This window comes from Rattus norvegicus, chromosome 14, assembly GCF_021556685.1.
Source record: "Rattus norvegicus strain SHRSP/BbbUtx chromosome 14, alternate assembly SHRSP_T2T, whole genome shotgun sequence".
Classification (NCBI taxonomy): domain Eukaryota; kingdom Metazoa; phylum Chordata; class Mammalia; order Rodentia; family Muridae; genus Rattus; species Rattus norvegicus.
The window spans coordinates 2959764-2981600 of NC_141547.1; the positions used below are offsets into that span (position 1 = coordinate 2959764).

General features: G+C 43.8%; 1 protein-coding gene across 17 annotated transcripts in view; it reads left to right on the forward strand.

Annotated features, from left to right (window-relative positions):
- The first annotated feature begins 11522 nt into the window (after nt 1-11522).
- Zfp644 (zinc finger protein 644) overlaps nt 11523-21837 on the forward strand; it is a 74932-nt gene continuing 64617 nt past the window's right edge. For 10 of the 17 annotated variants that reach the window (XM_087582783.1, XM_087582796.1, XM_087582790.1 and 7 more), the window contains exon 1: nt 11523-11650. Coding sequence is in view for 1 of the 17 variants with exons in the window: in XM_087582786.1 (XP_087438912.1) it covers nt 11852-11949 (98 nt within the window). In the remaining 16 variants the exon portion in view is untranslated. 17 annotated transcript variants of the gene reach the window in all.

Consider the following 21837-nt stretch of genomic DNA (forward strand, 5'->3'; position numbering starts at 1 on the left):
TAGATAGATAGATAAAGTACGGAGCTCTCCAAGAATTTAGAGTGCTCCCAGCACATCCTGTGTGTGTGTGTGTGTGTGCGCATGTATGTGTATGTATGTGTGTGTATGAGTGTATGTGTGTGTGCGTGTGTGTATATGTGTGTATGTTTGCGTGTGTGTATGTGTGTGTATGTATGTGTATATGTGTATGTATGTGTGTATGTGTATGTGTGTGTATGTATGTGTATATGTGTATGTATGTGTGTATGTATGTGTGTGTATGTATGTGTGTATGTGTGTTATGTTTGCGTGTGTGTATGTGTGTATGTATGTGTATATGTGTATGTATGTGTGTATGTGTATGTATGTGTGTATGTGTGTGTATGTGTATGTATGTGTGTGTATGTGTATGTATGTGTGTATGTGTGTGTATGTGTGTGTGTATGTATGTGTATATGTGTATGTATGTGTGTATGTGTATGTATGTGTGTGTATGTATGTGTGTATGTGTGTTATGTTTGCGTGTGTGTATGTGTGTATGTATGTGTATATGTGTATGTATGTGTGTATGTGTATGTATGTGTGTATGTGTGTGTATGTGTATGTATGTGTGTATGTGTGTGTATGTGTATGTATGTGTGTATGTTTGCGTGTGTGTATGTGTGTATGTATGTGTATATGTGTATGTATGTGTGTATGTGTATGTATGTGTGTATGTGTATATGTATGTGTGTGTATGTATGTGTGTATGTGTGTGTATGTGTATGTATGTGTGTATGTGTGTGTATGTGTATGTATGTGTGTATGTGTGTGTTTGTGTGTGTAGGTATGTGTGTGTAGGTGTGTGTGTGCGTGCATGCATGAGTGTGTGCGTGCGCACGTGTACTTATATCAGTTGGTAATCAGGCTGCTTTCTCTAGCAATCCAGATGGTTCAAAGCCCCTGATCTGAGAATTAGACAGGCTGTCGTCAGGGAGTTTCACTACCATACCTGTGATGAATAACCAGTGTAATCATTCAGTCTGGTGATGCTGCCAGCCGACAGCGACAGAAACATACCCGAGAGGAGGTAAGGAGTGTTTTCAAAACGGACAAAGCATGAGTGTGGCCGTTAGCCCCTTCTTCCCTGAAGAAAGTGGTGTCTACGTCACCTCCGTGTATTGTTGGGGCGTTGATCTCTGATTAGAATTTATCCTAGGCAGCCAGTAAAGGTCAGTGCTTGGTCTCCTGGGCACAATGCCCGTGTGTACTTATCTCCTTTCTCCCTTCTCTGAGGTCATGCTCTGTGTTTCTGATCTCCTTATGCCTCCAGAGCGTCCCGATGAAGTCCCCGACTGGCTTGCCTAGACTTCCTAGTCTGATTATCCTTGGCCCCATCAGTGCTCAATCCTCCTCTTGCCTTCAGCTTGATGTTGCAAATGAGCGATCTTTTTCCCACTTTGCCTGTGTCTCAACACCTGTCTTTATGGGTATTTGTAAAGAGTCTGGAAGATAAAATGCCTGAAGAGAAACCACCTGTTGTGTCAGAATTCCTCAGCTTGAGGCTACATTGTAAAACTTTGGAAAAGGTTCTTAGTGAGTCTCGCTTTAAGAATTTGTCATGCTGAAGACTCATTTCTTAGGGCAAATATAAACCGTCCTGGGGCTGAAGATGCAGCTCGGTTGGCAGAGTGCCGTCCTCCCGTGCAGAAAGTCCTGGGCTGGATCTTCAGCACTGTGTAGGTGTGGTGGTTTGTGCCTCTAATGTCAGAACTCCAGAGGTGGAAGAAGGATGAGGAGTTGAAGACCCCTCCTTGCCTACAGGAAGGAGGGGCTGGAGAGATGAGTCATCAGCTAAGACTGCTTGCCGCTCTTGCAGGGACCCAGGTTTAGTTCCCAGCACCCACATAGTGGCTCACAGTAATCGATAACTCCAGTTCCTGGGAATCCAACACCCTCTTCTGACCTCCACAGGCACCAGGCATGCATGTGGCAGACAGACTATATGCAGACAAACATTTATACACAAGAAGGTAAAAATAAATCTGAAAGAACCAAGTGTCCTGATTGATGGGTTAGTTCTCCCCCACCGTGAAACAAGCCAATCCAGGCCAGATTAGAATATCTTTGAGGCAGGTTTTTTGAGATGCTGCTCCATGGGGACAAAGGGGGGAGGGGAAGAGAAAAACAGAAAGGGCATCCCAAGAGACAAGAGAAGATGAGGGAGATGGGGAGAGAGAGAAAGAGAGAGAGGAGGAGGAGGGGGAAGGTGGAAGGGGAGGGAGAGGGGGAGAGAGAAAACCTGGGGGTGCCAGAGCACCTGGGGGAAGGGCAACCCAGGCTCTGGGCTGGAAAGTTCAGGGTTAGGGGAGGGGTATCCTGGGAGAACCTGGAGGCCAATTCTGCTTTGATATATAAAATATGCACCTCAGTCCCTTGTCTCTGTCCAAACACTTATGACCACATTAAAAACATTTAGCCAACTATTTGATATTGAAAAAAAGCCCCATTTCAGTGGAGTCTGGGTTACTGTAAAAGCAAAGAATACATTTGTGGCTGAAGTATCCTTGATGTCCTGCATACTTTTGGGACCTACCTAGGTTATGAATGCCTGATGAATTGAACTTGACATAATTTCCGAACGGTGTTGGCCTAAGTAATGGCATAGCCACACAATGGCAACGTTCACAAAGTTCGATTTACTAGAACACAGGGGATTTCCTGAAAACATCAAGCAGTTTTTCTATCTGATCGATTCTAAGATATTGATGATTGAAAGACATGCCTTTGGGGTTGGGGATTTAACTCAGTGGTAGAGCGCTTGCCTAGCAAGCGCAAGGCCCTGGGTTTGGTCCCTAGCTCCGAAAAAAAGAAAAAAAGAAAAAAAAAAAAAGAGAGAAAGATGTGCCCCCCCCCCGAACTCTTTGGAAAGGAAAAAACAGTTATGAACTATTTTTAAGGTAACTTGTAAATATGTCACAACATTGAACAAGTATTACAAAATTGATAAACTATAGAATTTTAACATACGTGGACCATGATTCATTTTTGTACTTTGTGATATATCGGTTATATATTATTACAAATCTTTTTTTTTCTTTTTTCTTTTTTTCGGAGCTGGGGACCGAACCCAGGGCCTTGCGCTTTCTTGGTAAGCGCTCTACCACTGAGTTAAACCCCCAACCCCATTATTACAAATCTTTAAGGGAAATCAAAGTTATTTTCCCTTTGAGAGCAGATTAATGGATCAAGTCCATGGCCCAGTGCGGTTTGTCACTGACGTTTCAGATGGTAAGGCCGATGGTTCGGCTCAACAGTTAATATCACTTGTTCTTGCCGAGGACCCTGGCTTGGTTTGTAGCACTCACAATCATCCATAACTTCCAGGAACATCACACACCCTCTTCTGGCCCTCACAAGCACCACGCTGGCCTCAAACTCAGAGATCCACCTGCCTGTGCCTCCTGAGAGCTGGGATTAAAGGTGTGCACCAGTATCACATCGGCACATTAATTCTACCTGTTCTATTCCTCCAGAGAACACCAATCAATATCCTGAGTGTTTCTGGTATAAGAACCTTCTCTACAGGCAGGAGATGGTCAGTCAAGCCGATTATCTCATCGTGATTGGTAGCAAAAGAATTCCCCATACATTCATACCATTTAGCATGCGTTTTGTGTGTTACTCCTTGAAGGATTTTATCTATCCAAACTTGGTAAACTCTGATTGAACTGATTCTCAGCTGCACTGGCTCCTCAAGGCATCCTCACCAGATGTGTCACTCAGATTGCAGATACTGTAAGGTAACCCAGGAGCCAATCAACTTAGGGGAAAGGAAGTCATTGATTTCTGCTCATGGCTTCATGGGTTGCTCAAAGATCTCACTAGATGGTTGGGAAACCAAGAGAAGAGGAGGAACATCTAAGGTGCTACCATGACTTTGAAAGGCAGGAGGCTGATGATTGGAGGAGTCCTCTCTGGACTTCTTATTATTTGGACCAGCTCTCAATAGTGCTCAGTTGGACTACCGAGACCTTGGAAACATTCCAGATCCAGACGGCCGCAAGACACTACTTGCGTCTGGCAAGCTGATCTCCGCTACCTTTAGAACGCAGGTGGGGTTGTGAGCATATGGCTTCGATCTGTTCTTCCCCACGGCGATGCAGTGCTGAGCTGTGTGCAGAATCACAGTCACCCAGCACAGAAGAGAGAACGCGTTGGAACAGAATCGCTTCAGCAGCTGTATGGGCGCCATGCCATAAACCATCTTCATTTGAGATGAAATGATTAGACAATCAGGAAGATGGCTGATGTAAATAAGGAGAGAAATGGTTGTAAAAAGGTTAACATCACAATAGCAGGTTAGAACTGCTCCTGCATCTCTGGCTTCATGTCCTAAAAGTATTTTCCGTAGGTGCGGTGGCCATTTTGGTTGTTGACTCGACCACATCTGGAATTAACTAAAACCCCAGAATGGCTGGGCACACCTGAGGGACTCCTGCTTAACTGAATCATTTGATGTGCAATGATTTCCTTCTAGCTCTTTGAGGGGGGGAAGATCTACCTTTAGTCCAGATCTTTTAGGGCACAAATGCCCACCTTGAATCCGGGCCACACCTTCTGCGGAAAGCCAGTATAAAGGATGTGAAAGAAGGATGATTCGGCTCTTTGTCCGCTTGCCCTCACTGCCAAGTCTGTTCCTTCACTGGCATCAGAGCCTACTTCTTCTAGACTCATCTACTGAGACATCCAGCCTCCTGAATGCAACAATTACCGGATTCTTGGACCGTCATTTTTGAATTAGCTGGACCACAACGTGTAAATCATTCTAATAAATATATTTAAATATGCAAATATATGTAAATATTCTATGATCTATGTGTAAATATGTATTCTATAAGTTGTTAGTCTCGAGAACCCAGAATAATACAGATTTTGATACCAGAAATAGGGTGTTGATTGATAGACTCGACCATTTGTTTTTTTTTTTTTTTTTTTTTTGGAAGGACTGTGGAAGAACTTTGGATCTTTAGGCTAGAAAAGCCATTTAGTGTTGAGAGCTCAGTGGGATGTTCTGTCAGATCTTGGAAGATAAGACGGCTGAGAGCTGTGCAGACGACTGAGGCCTGGCTTGTGACGTTTCAAAGGGACGTTTAGAGACGACGCCAGAGCCATTTGCTACTTCGAGTTGAGGATCTGTGGTTCTGGTCAGCTGGGGCTTAAGAATCAACTGTGATGAACAAGAGACCAAAATCAATAAAGCTCAACCTTTGAGTTACTGGGACAATGGGTGCTGTTCAGCTGGAGTTGTGAAATTGGTGGTGATTAAGAGAAGCATCACTGAGGCGAGTCTTCTGGAGCGTTTCCTCAGGGTCGGCGCTCAGAAGCTGTGTCCCAGAAATAGTCAAGGTGGTATCTTGTGCTGGCAGCCATGCTTGGCAGAGTAAGAGTCACCCGGGCAATACTGAGCTTGAAGGCACGGAGGGGTGGTGGAAAGGAGCTGTGGCTTGGCATTGTGAATGCAGTCTCTCCAGGGGCTCCAGGAGAAGCTATTAGTGAAAGTGCATTCCAGTTGCAGCAGAGACCCCAGCACTGGGGAGATGCCAGTTCCCTGGTTTGACCACTCAGAAGAGCAGACGTGGTGGAGTGGGGCCAGCTTGGGCCTGGAAGACAAGCAGTGTGTGCTGCAGAGGGCGGGGCCAGAGACGTGACCCCAGAGAAGCCTGGGAGATCTTGAGAGGATCCTAGACATTGGCCACTGAGTTATTTGCACAGTTGGAGTCTGGGTTTGCTTTCATTGTATTGTGAATGTGCCTGCTTCTTCCCTCTGTTTTTTTTTTTAAATATTTATTTTATGTATGTGAGTATACTGTCAGACATAAGGGCATCAGATCCCATAACAGATGGTTGTGAGCCACCATGTGGTTGCTGGGATTTGAACTCAGGACCTCTGGAAGAGCAGTCAGTGCTCTTAACCTCTGAGCCACCTCTCCAGCCCTGCTTCTTCCCTCTTGAAGAAAGAATTTCACACACACACACACACACACACACACACACACACACACACACACACACGCATATATATGTTATTTTATAGGAACTCATAGCTGAGAGAGATTATATACTTAGAGACTTTGGATTTTAAAAGAGACCGACTTTTCCAATGTTTGAATATTTAAAGGTCATGGGACTTTTTAAGTTTGCGGGGCGTTTTATATTGTGATGTCTTTATTAATGTGTGATTCTTGGGGGTGAACAAGAAAGGGAAGAATGCGACTTTCCAGTCATGTGACAAGGAGTCAGTTGTGCTGGCTGGTTTTAGGTCAACTTGACACAAGCCAAAGTCATTCTCGGAGAGGGAGTCTCAACGAGAATTTGCCTCCATAAGATCAGGCTGTAGGCAAACCTGTAGGGCATTTTCTTAATTATTAATTGATGAGGAGGGCCCAGCCTGTTGTGGTTAATGCCTGTGGTCCTGGGTTCTATAAGAAAGCAAGGTGAGCAAGCCCGGGGAAGCAAGCCAGTAAGAAACACCCCTCCATGGCCTCTGCATCAGCTCCTGCCTCCAGGTTCCTGACTGCTTGAGTTCCTGTCCTGACTTCCTTTGGTGATGAACAGCGATGTGGAAGTGTGAGCTGGATAAACCCTCTCCTCCCCAAGCTGTTTTGGTCATGGTGTTTCATCACAGCCGTAGTTGGTCCCAACTGTCACTCTTTCCTTTCCTTCAACATAGTTATAGAATTTTAATTAAATATGTACCTCAGCTGTTTGAGTATTTGCTTAGCATGCACAAAGCCCTGGGTTCAAGTTCCAGCACTGTATAAACAGATGCCGATAAATGTTAGGAGGTCAGGGCAAGAGGATCTGAAGTCTGAGGCCATCTTTGACTACAAAGGAACTTTGAGTCCACTCTCAACTTATAAGACCTTGGGTCCAAACATAAACAATTTAACAAGTACCAAAATGATTGAAGAGTTCACGTTCCTTTGGAAGTGATTTTATTTTGTCTGTATTTAAACCACCCAACCTGGGGTTATCATCTTGTAGCTGGAGGAATACATTTATTCAACGGTATCTCCCTGTTTTTGGTTACAAGGAAAATCGGTCCGTGAGATCTAATTCACTGGCGTTCTACTTTACACTCTTTCTTAATAAAGCAGACGGGATAGCTGAAATCACAGATGCCTTTTTCCCTTTGGATGGGTGTCAAGAAAATATTATAGACTACTTGGAACCTTTGAAACAAAAAAGGGACAAGGTTATGTCAAGTTCTATGTGTGTGGAGATTGGATGAGAGTGTTCTGGGGGTTGGCCCTTAAGCAGGAGAATCTGGCTGGTTAGATGTGGAGAATCTCCCGGCGTTTACCTTTAATGTTCTAGTTGTCTCTCGGTTGTGAGTCAATTGCTTGATCTTATCAGCTGTCTTATGGCTGTGAAGGGACACCATGACCACAGCAGCTCTTACAACGCCACACATTTAACTGCGATTGCTTACAGCCTCCCGGGCGTAGTTCCTTATCAGCATGGCCAGAAGCATGGCGGTGTGTCATAGACGCCGTGCTGGAGAAGTGGCTGAGAGATCAGCATCTGGATCCATCCATGGGCGGCAGGAAGAGAGAGATGCTGTGACTGGCTTAGGCTTTTGAAACCCCAAAGCCCTCACTCGGTGACACGCTCCCTCTAAACGAGGCCATACCTACTTTCATAAGGCCACACCTCCCAATCCCTCTCAGGCAGTGACCAAGCTTTCGAATATATGAGCATATGGGGGACCACTCTTATTTAAACCACCGTGTCACCTTTCTATAATTGATTCTCTCTCTCTCTTTCTCTCTCTCTCCCCCCTCCTCTCTCTCCCTCCCTCTCTCTCTCCTACCCCACCCCCTCTCTCCAGAACCATTGCATTGGAACGAGTCCTTCATGCTGTGGAACTTACTACCTTGACCTCGAACATACCCCGGACACTCCTTCACAACCCTTTTGCTCCATTCACTTAGGAGCTCCACTTTCACCACTTACCTCACTGGAATAAACTAGATTCTTAAGTCTGTCTTTCAGGGACTGGGGCCATGTGCCTGGATTGCCGACTACTGGAACTGAGAGGTGTTTTCCTGCCCGTGTATGATGTATACATTATGCCCTGAATAACCGCTCTGAGGCCTCCTCTCCCTTTCCGACTTCCTGCAGAGGAGTATTGTACGGACAACGGTCATGCTGTTATGTCAGTGGTATCTGGGGTCAGCGGTCATAACGCCAAGCTGTTTACCAGTACGTCCTTTGCCACTGCGGTGTTACTCCCTTGCTTCATCTATTTTCTGTTTTTTTCATTTGTTTTCTTGTGCTTCGTTATGACTTAAATCTGAATTCTCCCCAATGGCTCATGCCGTAGAGGCCTGGTCCCCAGCCGATAGGCCTGTGGGATACGAGTGGATCATGGGACAGGAGTAACATCAGCAGTGGGTCAACCCACCGGTGAACTCACAATCTGAAGGTGTCATTGGTAGCGACGGGGTCTAGTTGGATGAATTAGGTCACTGAGGTAGATCTACTTGGAAGAGTAGATCTCGACTCGGACCCCATTCTTTTATTTTTTCTGCTTTCTGGCTGTGGCATGATGGCTAGTTTTTCTCACAGTGACTGGTGACTTTACACCGTGTTTCTGCCATTCTCTGATCTGACAGTGGAGCCGGTTAACCATGGACTAAAATTTCGGGCTAAGAACGGTCCTTTCCTCGTTTAAATTGTTTCCTTGTGGGGGCTGGAGAGATGGCTCAGTGGTTAAGAGCACCGACCGCTCTTTCTACAGGTCCTGAGTTCAAATCCCAGCAACCACATGGTGGCTCACTACCATCTGTAATGGGATCCGATGACCTCTTCTGGTGTGTCTGAAGACAGCGACAGTGTACTCCTATACAAAGTAAATAAATAAAATCTTTAAAAAAAATATTGTTTCCTTGTGGTATTTTGAGCAAGGACTAACAGGTCCTTCTCTACTCATGCTTCAATGTTCTATGTGTAAGGTTCCCTGGTTCAGTGTTTCCTTTCTCAGCATGTGCTTTTGAGATGCTAAAGAGGAGTCCTGAGGTTGGTGTTCTTGATTGCTTCTTGATTGTTCTTGATTGCTGTTGGTCTTCTTGATTGCTTTCTTTCTTTTTTTTTTTGGTTCTTTTTTTCGGAGCTGGGGACTGAACCCAGGGTCTTGCGCTTCCTAGGCAAGCGCTCTACCACTGAGCTAAATCCCCAGCCCCTCTTGATTGCTTTCTCTCTTGTGTATTCAGCAGTGTCTCTTGCTAAACCTAGTGCCTAAAGATTTATCGAGTCCGGCTGTCCAGCTTGCTCCCGGGATCTCATGGGCTGCAGTTACGGACCTCATGCCATGTCTATCCAGCTTTTACAAGAGTTCTGGGATCCAAACCCCGTCTAGTCTTCACATCGAACAGTGTGCTTTACCTCCTCCAGTTCGCATTAAATTCTAGATACATTTTATAGTAAGTATTGGCATACCAGATCTATTTTCCTACTGTCTTATGAGGTTACTTATTCAGTCTTTTTCTCCATAGGATTTCTTTGTGTAGCCCTAACTATTTTGGAAGTCTCTCTATAGACCAGGCTAGCCTCAAATCTGAGATCTACCCGCCCCTAACTCCATAGCGCTGGAATTAAAGGTACTTGCCACCATGCCTGGCTCTCATAAGAGATCTTGTTTACAATTTTAAAAGCTTTATGTTTTTTTTTTAACCTCCCCACTTCATACTAAATTGAAAGTTGATTTTTTTTTTGTTAGAACTATGGGAATTCATTTATTCAACACATTATATATTCTGAACACACACACACACACATACACACATCTGGAGATCTTAGAAATCAATACATCTTATATATTTGAAATGTGCCCTGAAGGGGTTGGGGATTTAGCTCAGTGGTAGAGCGCTTGCTTAGCAAGCTCCAGGCCCTGGGTTCAGTCCTCAGCTCCGGGGGGGGGGGGGGATGTACCCTGAGGACTCACGTGTAAAAGGCTTGGTTCCAGGGGATAGCCCTTTGAATTCTGAAGGTTAGCAGACATCGTGGGTCTAGAGACATGGCTCACTGGTTAAGAGTACTTGATGTGTTGGTTGAGGACTCAGGTTCATGTCCTACCTTCCACACCCTGATTTGTCATCTGCAGCTCCAGTTTCGGGGCCTTCCAGAGGCTCATTTGGACTCCACTGTACCAGGCATGAAGCACGTGGTGCCCAGCCACACGTTCAAGCAAAACCCATATTCATGAGATAAAAATAAAGTCTCTATGGTACATCCCTCCCAAGCAGTTGGCCGAAAATAGACACGAGTTTATATGTTGTGTATCTATTCGTGTGTATGAAGGCAAGCTTACATTTCGAAACAGCCCAACAGTTGTGCGGTTGTGAGAAAACAGTCTAATCTCTCTTCGCCACTTTAGGTCGTAATGAACTTGCACACACAGGCTACAAGAATGCCCGATGGATGCACAGACAGCAAGCACTCCAGTGTCCGCAGTTATCAGCGAGTGAAATAATTAGAGTGGATAGTAAAATATCCGGTTTTTGGATCTTTTTTTTGCTGCTGCCGAAGGCACCATTTTCCAGGAAAGACACCCTCGTTCTTGTCAAATAAATGCAATTATGGCTTATCCCTCTGGATGTTAATGATATCTTGAAGGGCACGGAGGTACGCAGTTCATAATTGTTGCTTAACTAGTGGGAACTTTTAAAGTTCTTCATGGGAAAAAAGTTCAGTCAAACCAAAGAATTTTGTAAGGCAGGCCCATTAGAGTATTCTAGAACGTTTAGTTCACCTTCAACAGGTTAGGAACTTGTTGACTCGGTTCAAAAGCAAAGCGAATACCTCTAATTAGTGCGCCATTTCCCTCAGAAGCCTATGGCTGAACGCTTGTTAAAAGGGGGATTTAGAAGACCCTCTGGGGAAATCTATTGATTACCTGAAGAGTTAACCAGCATTTCAGACGTCTCTTTGCATGACTCCAATTTGGACCATCAAGGCATGTTCCTCAGTGCAGAAACTGCCCTCGCAGAGCCCTCAGAACCCAAATCCAGGGCTTCTTTCTGGGTGTCTTGACTGAGAGTTTCTACACCTGATGCTGTTTAACCTCAGAAAACCTGTCTGTGCCAGTACGCCAAGGTAGGCCTGGTATATATGTTGCTGATTCTTTCAACAGTAGGAAAAGAAACGGGATTTTGGCAAACTAGCGATTGCAGACACCAGAGATGGGCCTATTCCACCTTAAAGGGCCTAGGCATTCCTGGTACTTGGGTCTTGCAGAGTTTGGTTGCCACCATATTTGGAGCGTGCCTACTTTGGGGCGGGAACCTCCTCGGGAGTGGTTAGGTCACCGCTGGGGGAGGTGACCTTGTTTGGTTTTGGCACGGGAGAGCAGCGGTGCGCTGTTTCTGCCGCGCCCCCCGTGGGTCTGATTGGCACGGGAGCTCCGGCTGCCCCAGCGCACGGGCGCGCCTCGCTGGCCTCCCACGGCGGCCGGCGGCCAGGCAGAGGCGGGAAAGCCGCGCGCCTGCGCCGTGGGAACCGAGGCCGGAGGCGAGAAGCGGGGAGCGGAGGGGGCCGTTGGAGCCGAGTAGCGTACAGAGCGGCGTGTGACGCGGGGACGCCGCGCGCTCCCAACGTCGCCCCGGTTTGACGCACACGGCACCAAACTGTGAGTTTCGGGGGTCTTATTTTGGTTGGATTAGCCCGGGCCCCGGCTGCATTTCGGACGTCCGGGCTGAGGCGGTGGCGGGACTGAGGGTGGCGGAAGAAGTTGTGGGGGAACCCGGCCCGCGGCGCTCGGGCCCGGGGAGCTACGCCCTAGGCTGGCTCCCAACCCTCCGAAAGGACGCGTTTTGCCGCACAGGCTAAGATGGCGGCGGCTGCCGAGGAGGCGGAGTTGCTGCTGCAGAAGAAGCCCGGGTCGCGGGGCCCGGGAGGCGGCGGTCGCGGGGGGCCGCGGAACCTTAGGTGAGCGGCGGCGGCCGCCGCGGGGCGGGACTCGGTGGCGGGCGGGGGGGCCTTTCCGCTCCGGCGGCGGAGGATCCGGTGGCGGACACAAAGGGGCCGAGCCGGGCTCTGGACTTGGGGGGTTTTGTTTAGTCACATGTAGCGGAGCAGCCAGTGAGCGGTAGGGGGAAGGGAGCCGCGATCTGGAGGTCCTGGGGAGCCTTGCGGTCGCCATTGTAACGCTCCGAGTAACGGGGCGGCCCGACAGCAGTCAGCCGGCGCCCGGTGTGCGGCTGCTCCGTCCTGGCCTGCAGCCCCGACTCTGGGGCTAACTGTCCACACCCCTCCCCTGACTTTGGGACCAGAGCACATAGCTTTCCCCTTCTTCCCACTGGTCTGCAACATCTTGTGCCGCTAAGTGCCTGGGAAGTAACTCCAAGAGGTAAAAAAAAAAAAAAAAAGGAAAAAAAAAAAAAGGAAAAAAATCACGCGAAGTGTTTGGGTGGCCAAGGGGCTTGGTGGGTATCTAGCTAAAGCTTTTTGCCTCTCCAGGTCTGATTCCCTGGCCTTTGTGTCCCTGGGAGCTTAATCTCTGCCAGAGGAAAGCAGGTGTGCTCCATCCACTCCTCCCGAGAACATGAAGATGAGTTGCCCCAGACCCTTCCCCGTGATTGGAAACTTAGGTGGTTTCTTGTTTCGAGACTTCCACAGACGACTCTCGTGTTGGGATCCATCCATGGTTTAGCGACATTAGTGGAAAAGTTTTCTTCAACTGTTTAATACTGACTTAAATGTAGTTATAAAACTTTCATATTAGATTTCAAATATTATGTGATTAAACTCAACGAGGGGATACCCACGGCTTGTGGCCCTGAAATGATGATGGTCCTGTTCTGTGCACAAGTTAATTTCCACAGAAGTACCCCAAACACTATCATCTGTTGGGGCCAGCCCCAACTGATGCCAAGTTTACTGCATCTGGGACATGTGCTTGGATTTGCCTTAATCGTGTTGTAGTTTAGTTAATTTTGGCCCCACGAAGGAAAGTATTTCAGAACTCAAGCAACTATAAAGTTACCCAGATCGAGAAAACGTGCTTCAGGGCCATGTGTAAGTATCCAGGGAACTAGGTGTCAGCAATACAGCTGTGCCTTATCTCGGGTAGGTTTGGTAAGAGAGAAAGGTAGATTCTACAGTGAAGTTATAACTCAGTGTAGACTTTTAGATTGGTGAAACCTGAGTGCTTGACTGGTTCTAACGAAGTGGTTTGCATGTTGCTGTTGAATACTTTAATACTGTATTTGCATCATGTGTTGTATTGGAAGTAACTAATACTGGTGTGAATTCCAAAGGAGTTGGTCCTTGCGTGTGCCATCAATATAAGTACGTGAAGGAATAGTAAAACACCTTTAGGTCTTTGAAATTTTTAACATTAAAACTTTAGCTTACTTGTTTCTTTCCTGGGATGCATTTTCCCTTTCTTAGCTTCCTTTCAAACAGAGAACAGTGTTGTATTAGCAGGCAGGAGCTACGCTCACAGTCAGGTGTGTTCCCTGGATCATACAGTTTTACAGAAGACCGTTGAAAGAGCTACTGTTCCTAGGCCTTGCCTTAGCCACGTATTAAGTTGGTGATGTGGTGGGACACGGTCGCTAGCTCCTGCCCTTGTCATAGTTTTGTTAGCACCTGGTAATGGGACATTACTGATGATCCCCGTTAATTAAAGCGTCTTCAGTGAGACTTTCTGAGACAAAACAGTTAATGTTATGTAATTTTGTAGTAGTGTTGCTTATGTATGGATTTTTGAGAACTTTCCAACCCTGACATGACCCAGAAAAGCAAAAATTAAAAACAAAAACCGTGCTTGACAACTAATGTGGGGAGTTGGAGATAACCGCTGTTACTGCTAGAGAAGGCCAAGGGATGTAATCAGTGTTAGGAGCCATGCTGGTGTCTCTCACTCTGTAATGTCGTTTTGACGCCTCTCAGGCTCTTTAAGTGACTTTTAAGACCAGCTGCTGCTAGTACAAGTCTTAGGAAATGCAACAAGTGGTGAGATCAGGCACAGTGGAGTGCACAGTGCTGCTTGTTGTGAGGCTTGTGTGGGTCATTTAAAGTGCTTTTAATTTACTGTCTCTTTTTCTAAGAGTTCAGTCGAAAGGCTAGTTCAGTTTCAACACTGAGTATATTTAATTACACTTAGTCTTGTGCTAATTAGGGTTACTTTGAGGTTATTTGTAATTATAAAGTGAGTGTCACCTGCATGCCTTAATTGCCTCCCAGGTTTTTCAGTTTGTTCAAGTTCTTGGAGAGTTTGGGTAGCAAGAAGAAAAGCTTGAGAGATACAAAATGGTGGAAGGTCTATCATGTCAAACACGTCGTTATTGTGTAGGATTAGCAGTCTGGACTCTTCTCACAAAGTGACTCTGGGAGGAAAAGGCATGCTTGCTAAGTGCACCAGCCACACAGGAGAGACGTGGCGTGTTGTTGAGTTGTCCAGTCTGAGTCTGTAGAGTGCTCTGCGTGCCCAGCAGACCTGTTGGAAAATTAGAAAGGAAGATTGAAAATTAGTGGCTTTGTAATTCGAACATGGGAGTGAATGGTGGATTTTATAATTTGGGTATTCATGAGGTCTTTGTTTTTCTGCATTTATCTGGTGAATAGATGTATCTTGTTTGTGTAAACAGTGGGCAGTTTGTGAGGTAGTCCTAAAGGTGCTGTTTGTGCCTAGGGTTAATTAGAAGGAGATAGCTGCTTTTAGTACTACCATTTATGCCCTTGCATTTGGAGGTTTGGAAAATGACTGATTCTAGAGATAGCTCACCCTGCTGGTTGGCTAAGGTATCTCTTCTCTTACACAAACAAGAATCTCATGAGATCTGGAGGACGAAACACCACATTTAGTAGAGTCTTCCTTCAGGGAATAGAGTCTGTTAAAGGATCTTTTCTTGTGTCCTGAGGCCTCAGTTTGTCTGTTTCTTAGTTTTCTGAGCTCTCCAAAGTTGGCCTGTGTGGTTGCATGTTTGAATTTAACCTGGAACTCTTTGGTGATGATGGGGTTTTTATGTGTCTATGTTTATAAATTGAAGACCTCTTGAGATTAGAGACTTGCCAGGCTTGAAAGCCCACACTAGTAATCTCACTGGTGTAGCTAAGGCATGATTGTGAATTTGAGGCCTACCTGGGTTATAAAGACCTGTGGCCCCCTCCAGTCCCATCTTCCTGACCCCTGCTCCTCAAATCTCCTCCCAGTTGAGTGATATTAACAAGATGTCCTGTAATATAACTCTTGTTCTCCTAGAAGAAACACTGAGATTTCAAGAGGAAAGAGAGAGACTTTGAGGTTGGGGGAGGGAGGCTGGATTAGGTTAGCTTGTGGTCAGAAATGGCCTCTGTTAATCTTTGACAGATTTTTCTATCTGTAGGGAATTGTTGAGGATTCTTGGGTTTGTAGTTTCATAAGTAAAAGTGTAGATAAGTGATTTATTCTGTGAAACTTAGTTCTATTAATGTAGTTTGTGGTAGAATTGAAGTTGATTAGAGTAGTCCAGACAGAGTTTATGTAGTATGCCTTTCTTGGCATGTAATTCACTTAATGTACAACATTAGAAAAACCTAAGGCGGGTGAGTCTTGGGATTAAAGTACAGTTTACCAAATGTGCTTATCTATATTCTATCAATTATTGAATTAAAAATTTTTTGTTTTGTTTATCTCTCCACATAGCCCTGGCTGTCCTGTAACATAGTATGCAGAGCAGACTGGCCTAGAATTCACAGAGAGATCCTCTTGCCTGGGGTTAAAGATGTGTAACACAGGTGCTGGGACTCCAGGTGCACAGAACCACTCCTTGCTCAGTTATTTCACTCTTTTAATCTTCCTCCATGGCGTTTATTTGCCAACACACACGCTTTTTGTTTTTAGTATCAGACCACCATTAATTGTAGAGGGAGGGGGGTTCCCAGTTTGTTGGCAAGTGGTTTATGACGGTTTAGAGGAAAATCTTGCTGGAGTTGGAACTGATTGCATTTGCTAGTGCTGCCAGACACAAAGTGGGTAGGTATGTAAGCATCATACAGAGTCAGCTGAGGCAGGAGGAGGGAAACACTTAGAAATGTGAGCCTTCAAGTGAAACTGGCAATGTTCACACTCCCACTGTGAGCATTGTGTAGATCTAACAGCATCCCCATCTCTTCTACAAGTCACGGAAAAGTTCCTTTCCTCATCAACAGTAGTAACTGTCATTGCTCATTCCTTCAGGTAGTGTTAGAATTGTTGGCTTTTAAGGCTATATTTACAAAACTGAGAATGTTCTAAAGAACCTTAGAGCAGACATAAATGGGAAACTTCTCCGATCATAGAGTAAAACCTGTAACCAGGTTAAAATTCCTGATATTCCACTTACTGAAAGTGGATGAGCAGAGAGACTTGGGAGCGAATGCTTTGAGTGTTGATGCCCCTGTATACAGCATTCTGAACTTTAGTACTGTCCTTTAACATGTTGATCCTGTGACTGTGACCATTAGAGGAGAGAAGAGGGTAGTTGGTTATGTGTGTTTCAGTGTATCTCTCTCTCTCACACACACACACACACACACACACACACACACACACACACACGGGATAAGAGTGAGAAGGGGGCTGGGGAGATGGCTCAGTTGGTCCCTGCTGTGCAAGCATGGGGACCCCAAATTAGATTCTGAGTACCCATGTAAAAGCTAGCTGATGCGTGTGCCTGTGCGTCAACCCCAATAGTGGGCTAGTAAAGATACACTCCCAAGAACTATGGATCCTGAGATTTAGGTTCAGGAGACTCTGTCTCAAAAAATAAAGATGGAGAGCTATTGCAGACCCGATGTTTACCTCTCACCTCTATAGCCATATATGTAACACTACCACCCCCTCCCACACGCACACACACACACAAAACTGGGCAAGGCAGAGATGGGAACTTTCCATTGGAGAGTCTCCAGCGGGGTTTTAATTTCTCTGAGTAGAGCATTTTCTTGCCCATTTCTCTTTTTCCTGTGTGCCCACATGTACATATTTGATAAAATGTTATCTTTTCCTCGTTAATATTCTTTTTTCCCCATCACAAACACAAATTCTTAAGCTAAACAGAATTGGATAAGCTAGTAAAATTTTTATTTTACAGAAGGAGATATGTAAACATGAAATACGTTTCATTTATGTTTAACGGTTGTTTTCAGTAATTTAAAGGCTGAAGAGAAGTCTCAATCTTCTTTCCAGACAGGGTCTTATGTCTAACCCCCACTTCATCATGTAGCTTCCTGCTGCCTTCCAAGTGCTGGGAACAAGTCTCCTGTCATCACTGCTGGTGTGAAAATTTGCCTCTGTTCCTAGCACCATCGTTTAGTAATGACATTAATATAAAGCTAAATTTGTTTATTATGTGTTTCTATGATGCTAACCAGTTATATATTTCCATTTTACATATAAGGAAATACCTCAGAGTTAAAGCATTATAGTTAACAGATCACCAGGTTTGAGTTTGACCCTAGAGGTGAGACACTATCTTCTCAGCTTCTCGTGTGTTTGCCCACCCTTTACCCTCTTGTACAGTACATAGCTCCTGGTTCTAAAACTCAGCAGTACAGAAGCATCTTCTGCCTATTCTTGCTTCAAGTAGTATCTTGTTGCCCATGTTCTTAATTATGACCATTGTACCAACGCTCTGTCTCAATAGCTGGCATTGTGTGATATTGACCAAAATTGAACCTGCTTTTTCTTTGCTGAGTGACTAAAATGAAAAAATAACAAAATCTCAGTGGACTAGGATTGCTGCAAGTTTAATCATGCTGTCATGCTCTGCTCATGGAGGGCATTTAATTCAGAATTAGACATAGTTTAGTAACGTACATGGCACACTGAAGGCAGCTGTCTGCAGTCCGTTCTCTTGTATCTTTATACTTTAAAATGCCATAACCTTGGTTAAAAATTAATATTAAAAATAGGCAAGTATAGACCCAGGCCTCTAATTCAGAGCTTAGTAAGTCAAGGTGGGAGGACAGCAAAGGTAAGTGTTCGTTTACAGAGTAAGTGCTAGGCTACCCTGGGCTACACATGGAACCCTTATCTCAAAAACAAACAAAAAAAAGCTGCAACTTTTAATTAAATGGACATTAGATTATTTTCTTTTTATTTCCAATTTGTTTTACAAACCATAGCTGTGTTTACTTTCACCCTCTCGTTTGAAGGAAAGGTATATTTATGTATTCAAAGATAATCTGTGAGATATAGATATTATAGTTGTGGTTAATATTTTATTCCTGGAATTTGTACAATTTAGATGCTCTTACTGTTATAAATATGTGAGATATTATATACCTTAGCTCAGTTTAGCTATTCTTTTTTTTTTTTTCCTTTTTCTTTTTTTCGGAGCTGGGGACCGAACCCAGGGCCTTGTGTTTGCTAGGCAAGCGCTCTACCACTGAGCTAAATCCCCAACCCCAGTTTAGCTATTCTTAAATGTATATATTTCATATATGTGTGTGTGTTTATATATATATAATATGTATATATGTGTGTATATGTATATATACACACACATGTATGTGTATATATGTATGTATGTACACACACAGGCAATTTCTTTCAATTTGAAAAAGAAAAGGCATAACAGTGAGTACCCATAATTCAGGGCTAGGGTGTTATAGATAGGTTAATTCTGAGGAGCCAGTCTATCTGGGTCTATAAACTCCCAGTTAGAGACCTTGTCTTCAAAGAGCAAAGGGTAGACAGTGGAGGGGACACTCCAGCTTCTGGTCTTCCCGTGACCCTGAAAATGTGTTCATACAAATGTACAAGACACCCAAAAGATACTCTGTAGGTATATTAATAGTACAGGTCAGTATTGTACAATAAAGGTGAGTCATAAGACAATTTAAATTCAGTGTGGCTACAATAGACCAATATGTAAATATATATATTTCAACCCAGTTTATCCAAAATGTTATTCTAATATATAAATAATTGAAATATTTACATTTTAAATATCCCTATCCAATCTTTAAAATCCCATGCTACTACAGACATAAAACACATTTCTGTTTAGACTAGACACATACAGTGTACTGAATTGGACAGTATAGATAATACAAAGTCCTTTCTAGGGTCTGGAGAAAGTATAAAGTTGAAATCTAATTAAATGATGGTTGAGAAAAAGGAATGCTTGAGAAGAATATTCCTTTAAAAAATGGATGGAAATGAAAGCAGATACATTGAACCCAACTGATAGATTGAAACTTGGGGTTAGGATGTGTAAGGAGACACAGGCTAATATATGGCAGAGTGTGCATGTGAATAATCCATCAGTATTTTATGAATATTGAGCTGATATTTATGAGGATACCAATGCAGAATAAGAAAAATGCTGAAAAAATACCAAAGCCTTGTGGCTCTTCCACTTCCTGTGTAGGGGATAATGTGATAGTGATTGATCAAGATTGAAAAATGAGGAAGAGATTTTTAGTGGCTTATGGTGATTTGTTTTTAAAAGCTTTATTTAGACAAAGCTTAACACAAATTATTGAATACTAAAGAATATACACAGGTAACTTTATTCCCTAAAATCTAGATGATGAGAATGAACATTGTTTTACAGGGGCTGGGGAGGTGGTTTGATGGCTAAGAGCACTTCTGTTCCTCCAGAGGCTCAGGGTTCCGTTCCCAGCACCCACATCAGGAGGTTCACAACTGCCTGACTCTGGCTCTCGAGGATTGTGTGCCCTCTTCTGGACTCTGCGTGCTGTACTTGCAGTGCACACATACAATCTTCTTTTTTTTTTTCTTCTAATTCTAGCACTCTTATAGAGGCAGGCAGATCTCTGTGGGTTCAAGGCTGGCTTATACTCTGTATTTCAAAACATAACATTTTCTGCATTGAAAAATGTGTTTTGTGTTGCCTTGTCATAATTCCCTGTCAGACAGGGCCAGCGTACTGACCTTGTATCACCCTAGGTTGGCTTTGTTTCTGAACTTACTGATGGCACATCTAGTTTTCTCTGGAAGGGTAGGAAGAGTTAACGAGTCTTCTGCCCTTGCTTGCCACTGTATGAATTTAGATGTAAGTCAGATGATATTTGGTCTGATGGCTTTTTACCCCCATTGTGGTTTATGCCAAGATCAGAGAGGAGCATCTCAGTTTTTACTGGCAGTAACCCTTTCTTTAGTGGTTAGTGTCATGGCCTGGACGTTTATTTAGACTGTAGAGAATTGAATTGCCCCAGTGCATAGCAGCTGTCTTCATTATAGTATTATTTATGTATAATCTTATACATGAGCCTGTCTCAACCCTCTTCCCCACCCCTCGTCTTCACAGAAAGAAGAAATGGAGAAATGTAATTGTTTATCATGATCTTTACTTACAGTGTTTGAATTTTCTCTTCAGTTGGGAGCAGTAATTGCCTGATTGCTACTCTAATGCTAAGCAGTGGAAGCCTCAATACAGTATAACATTACACTGGTACTTCGGAGAGAATTCCTTTTTCCTTGAAATCTAGAGCCCTAGAGTTGTAAAGGTATATAGTAAAGAAAAGTACTCAGCTTCATATCCTATTATACCTAGTTTAAAGAATAATGGGTATGTCTTGTATATAATGTAGAGATTGCCATAAAAGGTTTTATTATTAACATTTAGATTATGAATGTAGGGGTTGGGGATTTAGCTCAGTGGAGGGGTTGGGGATTTAGCTCAGTGGTAGAGCGTTTGCCTAGGAAGCGCATGGCCCTGGGTTCGGTCCCCAGCTCCGAAAAAAAGAAAAAGAAAAAAAAAAAGATTATGAATGTGTTGAACTAATGAATAAAAGTTTGTATTCACGAGAAGAATTTTGTGTTTATTAAATGTGTTTAATATGTTGCTGCTTTTGAGAGTGCACAGTGGTCTGAAGAGACGGCTGTCTGTCTGCTGTGTTTTTATAGGGTAGACAGCTAGGGCTCATGTACAATTGGATAGATCACATTACAAAAAGTACATGCTTTGACTTCAAAATGTTAAGATTTTATAAAAGTGGAGGTCTCTTTGTACTGGATATAGGAATTCATAAAATAATTTGAACATTGTTGAAGCTTTTGTATGTAGAAAACCTGAAGAACATGTTTTGTGTTACTGTGTTTGATAACCCATTTGTGAATTTGGTTTTGAGAAATTTGATTTTGTTTTCAGAAACATTGTATTATGGTATGGCCCACTTTTCATATCCTTATTTTCTTTAACTGTTTGAAACTTTTTAAAAACTGACACTTTTTATTGCAAAAATAGTTTTTACTGCAGTAAGTTTTTTTGCATTTGAAGCACAATATATGTCCCACTTTGAATTGTGCCTGAGCTTGAGCAGCCTACCTTGACAAGCAGGCAGGAGACACAACAAAAATCAAAACAGGAGCCAGGCAGATTAATGCAGAACACATCTGTAAACAATGGAGTTGAAAATCACAATGTCACTAAAAGTGATATGGTTTACAGGGGACATCTGCCTACCCACATGTATTTGAACCTGGAGTAATAGGATAAGATATCTCTCTCTCTCTTTCTTTCTCTCTCTCTCTCCATCCATCCATCCATCCAAAAAAATCTATGGCAGAAATCCAGTCTAAAAAGTAATTTTCTCTAGGAAAATCCAACACAGCCCTGCTACAGCTGCCCTGCCCTGGCTTCATCTAGGGTGGGTGTACAGTGGCTCAGGGTCTGCTGGGCATGCTCTGCAGAGCTGCTGGTGAACTAACAGACCTACATTTTGAAGAAGTGCTATGAATAAAGGGAGAAATGGCAGTTCAGAGAAAATCAGAGGTGGGAATTATAAGATGTAGTCATTTTTCTTGACTAGAGTTAATTTTAAAACACAAACTTGATAAATTGTAGCATGAGCTGGAGGGATCTAAAGTTTTCCTTA